The sequence below is a fragment of the Podarcis liolepis genome (assembly GCF_965112155.1).
Source record: "Podarcis liolepis genome assembly, chromosome: 6".
Taxonomy (NCBI): Eukaryota; Metazoa; Chordata; class Lepidosauria; order Squamata; family Lacertidae; genus Podarcis; species Podarcis liolepis.
The window spans coordinates 21,766,790-21,778,796 of NC_139559.1; the positions used below are offsets into that span (position 1 = coordinate 21,766,790).

At 37.8% G+C, this 12,007-nt stretch overlaps 1 protein-coding gene across 28 annotated transcripts in view; it reads left to right on the forward strand.

Moving 5' to 3' along the window:
• ZMYND8 (zinc finger MYND-type containing 8) overlaps nt 1-12,007 on the forward strand; it is an 82,317-nt gene that overhangs the window by 42,882 nt on the left and 27,428 nt on the right. For 10 of the 28 annotated variants that reach the window (XR_014527276.1, XR_014527277.1, XR_014527279.1 and 7 more), the window contains 5 exons: nt 442-590; nt 7,705-7,923; nt 9,199-9,312; nt 10,086-10,178; nt 11,816-11,903. Coding sequence is in view for 23 of the 28 variants with exons in the window: in XM_083507943.1 (XP_083364069.1) it covers nt 442-590; nt 7,705-7,923; nt 9,199-9,312; nt 10,086-10,178; nt 11,816-11,903 (663 nt within the window). In the remaining 5 variants the exon portion in view is untranslated. Of the gene's footprint in view, nt 1-441; nt 591-7,704; nt 7,939-9,198; nt 9,313-10,085; nt 10,179-11,815; nt 11,904-12,007 lie in introns of all 28 variants that reach the window. The other 18 variants (XR_014527278.1, XR_014527280.1, XM_083507945.1 and 15 more) reach the window with 3 other exon arrangements.

Sequence of the window (12,007 nt, forward strand, 5' to 3'; positions counted from 1 at the left end):
AGACCAATGACCAAGAGTGATGTTAGGTAATAATCATTCTGGAACTTTCCAAGGTGTGTAATATTTGCCTGCTTGGCCTCAGTTTCATACTTTCTTGTCTAGGCTGATTCCTCATGGCTTGGTGGCGATAGTCATGTAGCTGAGTAAGTGGAGAGCTAGATTATGCCTATAGAAATTACTAGCATGTAGTATTTGATACTTGCTGGCTATATCTTAAATAAAATACTTCTAAATTTGTGGCAAGGGGAAATTGGTGGAATTGTTAACAATACTGTACAAGAAAAAGTAGTTCTGAGAGTCCACAGAGAGCCTTCCTGGCATTCTGTCACTTTACTGCATTATTACCTGTATTATTATGTCCTGTTCATTGAAATACTAAAAAGTGCTAGTACATTAGTGGTATGCTAGGGGTGCTTAATGTTGGTATAATTTTTGTTATAGATCCTGGCTCTGCCGAACGTACAGCACAAAAAAGGAAGTTTCCAAGTCCTCCACACTCTTCCAATGGCCACTCCCCGGAGGACGCATCATCAAGCCCTATTAAAAAGAAAAAGAAACCTGGCTTATTGAACAGTAATAATAAAGAGCAGGTAATAGAAGTCGTGGATTTGATGCAGTGTTTTATATGAAACCATTGGAGATTACTAGGTGCTCTACTCTTTCCTTGGTTCAGTATCTGTACTTATGGTAATAGTTCTGCATTGGCTGTAGGGTCTACTGAAGATGGAGATTACTGTTTTATTTCTAGTTTCTACAGCAGCCAAGATTTATCTGAAACTAAGAAGTGAAGTCTAAATGAGTGCTATTTTTGTAAGTAAACAGAATTCTGGTTAAACAGACTCTAATGTCAGTCAAATTTTCTTGCCCCTTATATTGAATAGACACCCCGCCCCCCGTACTTCCAGGGTTTGACCAACCTAAACAAAGGGAATAGTTTATTCTTTATTTATTTAAAATAATGAATTCACATAACGTATGAAGAGGTCTACTGAATCAAGCCAAAAGCTTATCTAGTTCAGCATCTTACTTCCAGACATGGCCAACCGGTGTTTCTCCATTGCTTTGGCTCTGGTAGCCAGTCCTGCTCCTCTCTTCTCAGTTCCCACACTCAACAAAAGTATAGGTGCAGATCAAGGGAAATAATAGTACCACTCTATTCTGCCTTGGTCAGCCACACCTGGAATACTGTGTCCACTTCTGGGCTCCACATGTGCAGAGAAGGGGCAACCAAAATGATCAGGGATCTGGAAACTAAGCCTTATGAGGAGCGCTTGAAGGAGCTGGGTATGTTTAGTGTGGAAAAGAGGAGACTGAGAGAAGATGTGATAGCCAACTTCAAATACCTTAAGGGCTGTCACATGGAAGAGGGAACAAGCTTGTTTTCTCCTGCTCTGGAGGGTAGGACTCAAAACAATGGCTTCAAGTTGCAAGAAAGGAGATTCCGACTAAGCATTCGAAAAACCTTTCTGATAGTAAGAGATGTTTGGCAGTGGAACAGACTCCCACTAGAGGTGGTGGACTCTCCTTCCTGGAGGTTTTTAAGCAGAGGTTGGATGGCCATCTGTCGTGGGTGCTTTAGCTGAGATTCCTTTCATTGCAGGGGGTTGGACTAGATGACCCTTGGGTCCCTTCCAACTCTGAGATTCTATGGTTCTAGGACTCCTATGCTAAGCACCACTTACTTGCTGCTTGCTGGGTGTTCTGCTAGCTTTTAACTTTGAGAAACCCAAGTAACTGAAGGGGATGAAAACAGCCTCATGTGGCTGTTGTTCAAGAACTCTGGAGATGGACTTAGGGCAGAGCAGAAATTAGCAATTTCAGTGGAACAGGCTATCATGAGGAGGGGGTGTTATATTGCTCTGTCTACCATTTGCCCCACTCTGCTTGTTGCAATCTTTATAATACATTAAATTGCAGTGTCTCCCAAAGTGTGCTTCTGCCAGCCCCAATGGCAACGGCCTTCATGGGTGCCTTGCCAGCAGGCTACTTAGCTCTTTTGCAAGTAAACTGGGCAGGGCTGGGAAGTTCTGGAGCTGTATGTTTTGAGAGAAATACAATGCTGGAGTGCTAAAGTGCTGCTGATAGTTCATTTGATGAAATATCCTACTCAGAAAGTGTTTTGTCTGTGATGGCAAAATACCTTCTACATTGCTACTCCAGTTCCTACTTTTGTATCTGTATTGCTAAAATGAAACAACAACTAACACCACTAACAACTAATGCTACTTAGTAAATAAATATAGCAAGAGAATATCCAAGAGATAATTTTAGATTGCTGATATTTAGATTGCTAAATAGTTCCAGGGAAACTAGGAAATTTTTCTACATTATCATGCTCTAAATTATTGATCACTATGTAAGCACACAAAAAGCAACTTTTTCCTAGTAATAATGATTTCAAGTAAATGAGTCAAAGCCCAGGTATACTTAAGCAAATGTAATATTTATGCATTTTATTTGTTTATTTCAACCAAAGTTCTCAGAACACATAGAGAATATCTACTACAGCTTAATCCTAACCAGCTAATCATTGGATGCTTACTGTGTTAAACAGTTTCTCCATGCCTTGGAGAAACTCCATGTTCAGCTGTGGTATTAGTTTCTCTGATGCTGTAGCATTTGTTGAAAAATGGTATCTCCTGATGGAGATTTCCTATTTTCTGCATACTCATCTCCTAGTCTGTCTTCTATTAATAGAAAATAATTAGGGCCTCATGTGGCACTGCCCAAATTTTTGAGGTGGCAATTGAAGACAATGAGTGTGGTTGCTATATTTGTATGATTGCAATAACTATCTTCTTGTGATTGTAGTATTCATAATGTAACTACAACCACTAAAGCACTTTCAGATGAAGTATAAGTAAGCAGTTATTATTTCTGGTAGGCTAAGTAACCACAACAAAAAGTGAACAAAGCATTCTTGGAAAATACTGTAAAATTCTTCATACATTTTACAGTAAAAAAGAAAGTTCTACGTTTGAATTTTTGCAGTATTCTACAAAGCACTAATCTTGCTTAAATAACAGCAGTGCTATTGTTGTTTTGAAGCAAATGCAAAGTCATTCTAAACCATCGGTACCACATTTGTCATTTTTAGTATTCTAGTTTTTTATACAGTAAGAACTGAAACTAAGTCTTCCTATCATGAAGCTGCTGAGAGAGAACATAACCAAATGTCTCTTTTGGTATTTCTGATACATGTGTTCCTTCTCTATTTCTATGGGAGTAAATCAGGAGAGTGTAACATTTTTGGTATTGGCATATAGTTGGTGATAATACTAATACTATTTGTTGGCACACTTATCAATGTAAAAATTAATACTGTAAGTGGGAACAGCAGCAGTAGCAATTTGGGTATGGTAATCTTAACGTGTTACCCATAGTGTTGAAGTAGGATTTGTAATGGGAAGTCTCTCCCAAACAGCAATGTAGTTAGGACTATTTATGTATTAAATATTTCTATCTTACTTTTCTATGGATCATGCCTAAGGCAGTTGCCAACAACTGGTACAAAAACATGAGTAAAACTATCATATATTTTAGAACTAAATTCATTAAAGAAGTGGAATAAAATATAATGAAAGAGCAGAACAAATAATGACAATAACATGCCAGAGAGAATGGAAAGGAGAGGAAAAGCTGTCTGGTCTTGTTATTAGCATGCTGGTGGTACAACATTTAAATCTCCAAACAGCCTCGCCCAGTGATTTTGTGCAGATGTTGAAAAGCATAGAGGACAAGATGGAACACTCTGAGTTACCATAGCCTAATTGCAAGCAGTAATTTTCAGCATTGTATTCTGGAACAGACCCTCCAGGAAAGACTGGAGCCACTATTAAAACAATGTCCCCAAGTCCCATCCTGGCCAGGCTATGCAAATGGATACCCACTGAATGGATGTAGAAAATCTACCTCATCCAGGAAAACCTGGAGTTGATAAGTCATCACATGCTCAGTCAGCTTAACCAGGAATGGAATGTTGGAGACTGGCTAGAAATGATCAATGAGAGTTTTTTCCAAGAAAAGTTTTACTACCACTTCCTTAAGACCATGTTGGACCATGCAAGAGAGACATTTACCACTCTTCTGACCTACTTGGCTAGTTTTTATCTGGCAATCTTAATAAATTGTATGTGGTAGGCCCTAGCCTTCAAAGAATCTTGTCCATGTCCTCAGGTTCTACAAAATGAAAAATATCCATAACAGTTAGGCAAGCAGTTACAGATAGGTAGCCGTGTTGGTCTGCCATAGTCAAAATAAAAAAAATCCTTCCAGTAGCACCTTAAAGACCAACTAAGTTAGTTCTTGGTATGAGCTTTTGTGTGCATGCACACTTCTTCAGATACACTGAAACAGAAGTTGCCAGATCCTTCTATATAGTGAGAAGGTGGGGAGGGGTATTACTCAGAAGGGTGGTGGGAATGGGAGATTGGCAGATAGCTGCAATGAGCCTGTTGACGACTCTTAACGACTGTAATAGGTCTTACAGGAAAAGGCAAGGGGTGAGAAGGTGAAAAATGGCTTAGTCATGTATAATGAGATAAGAATCCAATGTCTCTGTTCAGACCAGGTCTCTCCATGGTTTTAAGTTTGGTAATGAGTTGCAAGTCAGCAGCTTCTCTTTCCATTCTATTTCTGAAATTCCTTTGTAGTAAAACAGCTACTTTGAGATCTTGTATAGAATGTCCTGGGAGATTGAAGTGTTCTCCTACTGGTTTCTCTGTTTTGTGATTAGGCAAGCAGTTATTTAGAGGTGCATCCTGCAGTACATACTAAGCCTGGAGCATCTACGTTGGAGCAGGTCCAAGCAACTTTTAACTGAAGTGTCTCAGGTGTCACCTAGTGGTCATAACTATTACTAACCCATTGCAGCAAAAAGAAAAAAGACACATTTAGTTATTTAACTGTTTCTAGAATTGAATTAACACTGATAGAGTATCTCTAGTGTTACAGCTATTTTCAAGTTGCTGTGAAAATAAGGAAAGGAACCTTTTTTGAGCTGAAAAGTTTTTGCAGCAAGTTGTCCAACACACAAAAGGGCCTTGAGAACAGAGTATGATATGATTAAGTTAGGGTTGTTTATCTTGTAAAACATGTCAGAGGTGGTGAATTCAAGGTGGTTGGTCTCAGTAAATATACTTTATTTACATGGATGTGAAATCCAGGATGATTACTGTCCTAGATTGCAAGCAACATATTTCATGCCTTCATAGAACTCTATAAACTTCATCTCCAGCAGCAGCCAAATAATTGTTGGAACTTCAGAGTCACTGATTTCTATATGAAGCAATAGTTACTTCCAAGAACTACTGATTTCCCAGTGGCAAACTGAACTTCAGTTTTTGATTGAATACTGTAAATGAGTTTGAGGTTGCAGTAATGTTCAGTTGTGTAACATTTAAAAATATATAAAGAAGGCTAAAATTGCATAGAGTAGCCTTTCTCAACCACTGGTCCTGAGATGTTGTTGGACTATAACTCTCATCATCCCTAGCTAGCAGAATCAGTGGTCAGGGATGATGAGAATTGTAGTCCAACAGCATCTGAGAACTGAAGGTTGAGAGAGGCTGGTATAGAGAGTTCAAAGACTGAAACTATATAAGAGTTTTAAGTTTCTCCTTGGGTCTGTTTATTTGGTTTTCTAACTTTGGAAATATTGGGAATGTCAGGTCTCAAGTGTGGTCTTTTTGTTTTGCTGAAGGTGTTCCTTGGAGGCTCAAGGAATGTGAATGAGGAGCACTCTCAGGACAAATCTCGTCTGCGCTAAAGAATTGCTCCTAATTGGAGCAGTGGGGCCACTTTAGTTTTAGTAATAATGTTTGGCATTTGCCCTCTAGCTTTGCTTATTTTGTCCATCAGTGTTGTGTATTCATTATCCTTTTGACACACTACTGCAGTTTATGTTGCAGCATATTTTATGATACCTACTGGACCACATTTAGAATTGTACACTAGGAAACGATGATAGGTTGCGTCATATTAGTGACCTCTTTTCACATTGACATGCCTAATTGTAGTAACTAGATTAAAATGTATGTTTGCTGTATTTTGCTGTGAGCAGAACACTTAGCCGCCCAGAGTGGCTGGGGAAACCCAGCCAGATGGGCAGGGTATAAATAATAAGTTATTATTATTATTATTATAACAACATATTTTGAACACACGCTGCAGAGGTGTTGGAATCATGTGTTTCTTTGGAGTTGACATGGGTTTAGCTATTTTAAGTTTTTTATTCCTGCAGGGTTACTTTCTTTGCAAAGATATTAAAGGCAGAAAAAGTAAAAAAATAATTTCTGTTGTGAACAAACATGTCCTGTTTCTTTTGGGCTTTTATTGAATGTGCTCATATACAAAATGGCTAAAGACCAAAATATGCTTTGCTTTGAAGCCAACTTCCACTGTTAATTAATTTAGAATCAATGTTTTCTGAAGTGATAGCTGAGCAACTATTGAGTTGGCCCAGTTGTCTTTTAAAAATATGTTAATGGTTTTGAGCAAGAAGGACTAGCATTGGAAGGGTAAAGGGTCAACATATATTTAAAGCATTTTATCTGAGCTGAAAGGACTCCCTAAACTTCTGGAAGCTAAATGACAAGTCTGCCCTCAGACTTGTAATCTAAAAGAAAAGTCACATAAAGGGAAATAAGCTAAAACAAGCATATATTTTTAAAGGTACAAAGTTCTTGTAACAACAAATTTGAATAGAAGCAGAGCAGGAAGATATTCTTTTCCCCATCTCTCGCTTGGCACATTTATTTCCAGACAGATGCTTGTAAAGAGAGGTATACAGTGGTACCTTGGTTTGCATACATCTTGGTTTGCATATGTTTTGGATTACAAACACGTCAAACCCGGAAGTGTGTGTCCCGGTTTGCAACCTTTTTTGGGAATACAACCCATCTTTTTTGGATTACGAACAATTTTTTAAAATGTTTTTTTGAGGCCCCATTGGCAAAAGCGCACCTTGGGTTACAACCTGTTTTGGTTTACAAACGGACCTCCGGAACGGATTATGGTTGTAAACCAAGGTACCACTGTATGTCCTCTCCCTTCCCCTTTCTAAATTTTTCACAAATGTTCACATGGTTTACTACTGTCCTGCACCTTCCTGTTCAAACATTCACACATTTAAAGCACATGAAATGTCGGGAAGCTTATGTTTATATAACTATTGATTGTATAAATACAAATAAGTTAAATTCAGATTTTTCTGGTGAAGGTTGTCTGATAGAAAGAGTCATCTGCCCCATAAATATAGTTAATTATGCTTATCTATGTACCATTGCAGCTAATGCAAGTTTCTTTCCCAATGCAAGTATTGGATGTGGTGTAGGGTGTCTGATATATTTCTGGACAATGGGTTGATTCCCCCCTCAACCCACCCATGGTATTTGCTTAAAAAACACAGACAAGTATACAGTTACTAACTGCATCTAGTTTGGTCCTAATTAAAGTACATTAGAGTACATCAGAGTACATTAAAGTACATCTCAGTTGAGACAACTGCACTTGCCTGAGGGAGATATATGTAGCTCTGGTTTCAAATGCTTATTATGTACTGAATGAGAGAAGTCATCTGAATTAATATTAGGTGGGCTGTATCAAATGCTGGTGGGGGCTGCTTGGTCATGTTTGATCATCATATTTATTTTAAAATACAAATTTGTTTTGAAACCAAACCTGTCTTTCTTGCCTACATTTCAGTCAGAACTAAGACATGGTCCGTTTTACTATATGAAGCAGCCACTCACCACAGACCCTGTTGATGTTGTACCGCAGGATGGACGGAATGATTTCTATTGCTGGGTTTGTCATCGGGAAGGCCAAGTCCTCTGCTGTGAACTCTGCCCTCGGGTTTATCATGCTAAGTGTCTGAAACTGACAGCGGAGCCAGAGGGGGATTGGTTTTGCCCAGAATGTGAGGTTAGTCTATCTGAGGTGAATATGTGTCTCATTGCTACTGGTTTTCACCTCTCAGAACCATGTACTTTCTTTCCAGTGTGACTTCCTGGTCACTTTTTAGAAAGGCAGAGAAGCAATGCAAAGTTGCATCCAAAATAAGGCTATTGCCAATATTTACCATTCTGTTTGTTTTTCTTTCATTAATGTTTCTCCCCATCCTTAGCACCTACATCCTCTGTGTTCATCGTGTCTTGTACCACTGTATGGGGATGGCAGGGGCATTTGTGTCCATTTGCGCCTCCTGAGCGACACTTAGCTTGTTGTGGTGAAAGCAGTTTATGTATGATATCTTCCCCACATCATTTTGGTGTGTGCAAGGCCAGTTGTATGATTCCTTTCTGCCTTATTCTTTCCCTTCTGGAAAGGATTAGCCTTCCCTGCCTGTTTTCTGCATTCAAATACTTACTGAGGCAGTGTAAAAAAAACTTCACAGGGAAGCAGGTTCCAGACCATTAGCATGAAGTATGAATGGGGATTTAGTCATTGCCTCTGAGATTATTAGTATAAAGAGCAAAGTGGGGGGGGGGGGGGACTTGGCAAAGTAATACTGTACAGGATAGATACCAGCAATCATTCTAGGTATGGCAAGACTGCTAGCCTTGCACACCAACAGGTAGATGCCTCAGTATAATGAAAAATGGTACACTTCATTTAGAAAGAGTGTACTTACAGTCCTCTACATTTGGAAGCATTTTCAGCTTTATTTGTTAGGGGGGGAATAGAGGACCTAAATAGGTTATTTGGAGTGATTATTGCCACTCACACAGATTCCATTATCCTCTATGGCACCATGATTCTTTCCTGTTAACCATGATTCTCTGGTTCACAATCTTCCTTCCTGTCCAAGACAAGTGGTGTAAAATCCTAAGCTCCTTGGGCATAATGGTGGAAATAAGGAAGATTTGGGCAAGTGCCCAGCCACATTTAACTTCAGGATTCATAATTCAGTAGCACTTGGGGGAATCAGTCAGAAACTGCCAGCAAAGCCAGCCTGTCTTCATCCTCCCCCATCCCCACGTGAATCTTTTTAGGGTACCATTTCTGAACCAACAGGACATTTTCATGAACACGGGACTGTTGCAATATTCATTGCACCACTTAAGAGAAAATTAATTATCAACATCCATGTCTGCATGTGGCAATAATCTTCATGTTCCACAATAATGAAGGGGTGATGGGGTGCTCATTTGCATGCATTTTGCAATTTTTTTCAGTATTTTCAATCTTTACTTTTAGAAAATTACTGTAGCGGAATGCATAGAAACACAGAGTAAAGCTATGACAATGCTCACTATTGAACAGCTATCCTACTTGCTCAAGTTTGCACTACAGAAAATGAAACAGCCAGGGGTAAGAATAATATGTGTTACTATTTCACTCCACTGGATATTGTCTTTTCAGCCTTTAGATTTCTGACTACATGTAAAGCTCCCTAGAATTTTCTTACCCTATCTAATGTATAGTGGGAAAAATTGGTTTCCTGCCACCATGGGAGGGAGGTGGGGAAGGGAGAAGGAATTTACTATTAAGACCAGCAGACTGCCATCTATAATTTCATGGCAGATGTTTGTTCACAAGATGTTGGTTTATGTCTAATTTGCACAACCACTTTTGAACAAATGTTTAGCCAATTATATAAAAGAGTTTAGATGATTTGATATCTATAAATTTAAAAGAGTAAAAGCAATAGTTCTGAAGTGAAAGGCAAGCTTTCTTTGTTTTAGATTATTTATCTCTTTTGTCATAGCATGTCAAATTTTAAAGGTGGTATTCCCCCATTTCTCTCACTGGAGGCACTTGGTTGTATCCAACTAAGTTACGGTCACAGTACACCCATTGAAATCAATGGGCTTAAGTTAGTCTATTGATTTCAGTGGTCTGTTCAGAGCATGATTGAATTGGATGCAACCCAATGGTTCTAAAATATCCTTGCCACTTGCCGTTTTTATGAGGACTTGTACTACTGTTGCTTTTGCTGCTGCTAAATAGTATTAGATAATATGTCATCAGCCTGTTCGGACAACTTTTTACTTTGACAAAAGTTTTAATTGATTAGTTGAAATCAATTTTAATACAATAAATGTTGCAGTCCCGACTCTCTCTCTTTGCTTTTATTTAAACAGACAGAGCCATTTCAAAAGCCAGTTTCACTTGATCAGCATCCAGATTATGCAGAATACATATTTCATCCAATGGACCTTTGTACATTAGAAAAGGTTGGTTGATAGCAAGGAGAAAAATCCTATTTAATTCTACTAGATTGTTGTTACTATGCTCATAACTATATGTATTGTCTCATTTTAAAATCCCTTTAGATGATGAGCAAGCTTGCCCAATAGCTATACTGGAAATATTGGCCTTTATTATCCTTTGTGCTGCTATTATTATTATTATTATTATTATTATTATTATTATTATTATTATTATTATTATTATTTTACCCACCCTTAACCACAAGGTCCCAGGACAGGTTATAGCAATTTAAAACATTAATATTAAAACCAGCTTAAAACAACTTAAAATTACAAAAATAAGGTGGGTCTTGGTCTTGCTGCCGTGGTAACTTTTCTCTATTATTTTATCTCTTTGTCGTCAATAACTATTTTCTTTTAGAACACAACAAACCCCCTGTTTTTATATGGGTGAAAATTGGCATCACAATAACTTTTAAAAGAGTTTATTTTGCCCCCATCTTACTGGGGTTTCCTTCTTTGTGTTACAACTTTTATCCTGTATTATATGTATACCATTTAGAGGTTTAGTGAATAAATGGTCTATAAATCCTTTTAAATAAATAAATATATCCAGATATAACTATTATTTCCCACAGTATATAAGAGCCATGCTCTTTCTAGATGTATTCTTGCATGACAGCAAACCATGATTATGAACGCACAGACAGCTCTTCCTTCACCCTGTATTGCTAGTATTTGAGTGCAACAACCACAATTTTTGTCTTCGTATTTATATCTGAACCAGGGGCTGTGGTTTGTTTCACTCCCAACAGCTATGATTGATAAGCCAAGAAAAAAAACTTTGCTTCAGATTGTGGTTTTGTTTGGGGGTTGCAATTGTTCCACTTCCAATTTGTAGGTAATGCCAATCCAGGCACTGTGGTTCTTGCTCCCATTCTCTAGTAAGGAGGAGTGAAGCAGGAGTGAACAGCTTGTCCATGGTGAACTGTTGTCATTATTTGTTTGTTTGTTTGTTTGTTTGTTTGTTTATCCATGTTAACCATGCCTTACTGTGACACATGGACACAACTTCTGTTTCTCCCGTATCTGTCATGTGCCTCAACAGTTACAAACTATTAAGGTTAATTTGATGGAATGTAGGAGAATATGGCAGATTCTGGAAACAGGCATAAAAGGGCCCGCTGTAGATGAATTTTCTCTATTTTTAAAATGGCTGCAAACCACTAGAATGTCTAATTTACAAAATGTTGACAGTTTTGAGGATTGCTTTCTTAACTATGAACACCAATTTTATTGCCAACATTTTAAAAATTGTGATTCTACTCCACCAATATTTTGTCGAGTTGCCTTTTACCTGATTTCGTATATGAAACAGAAATTACCTTAGCAGCAATTGTTTTGAGTATCTTGTGACTTCCAAAACTCTTAGTCATATTATGCTATTATGATATGTAAATAAATTACATTTGTGTCAAATTAGTGCAAAGTTGATTAAGTCAACTAAGTTTTTGACTATGAACAAACTAAAACACTTTCGACAGTAATCTCACTTTTGGTAAAATCTAGGCACAGCTTTTCATTAATATGTATGGAATAAAATGTGAACTTAGTTTCTGGATTTTCAAATTCCAATACATTTTTTATGTTTTCTTTTGCAGAATGTTAAAAAGAAGATGTATGGATGCACAGAAGCTTTTTTGGCTGATGCCAAATGGATTTTGCACAATTGCATTATTTACAATGGAGGTAAGTATGTGTAAGATGATAAACTGTATCATTTGATCATGAGGCCACATTATGGTAATGCTGCAACAAATGGCAGGCGAAGCATCCATAAATAAGAACTTGAA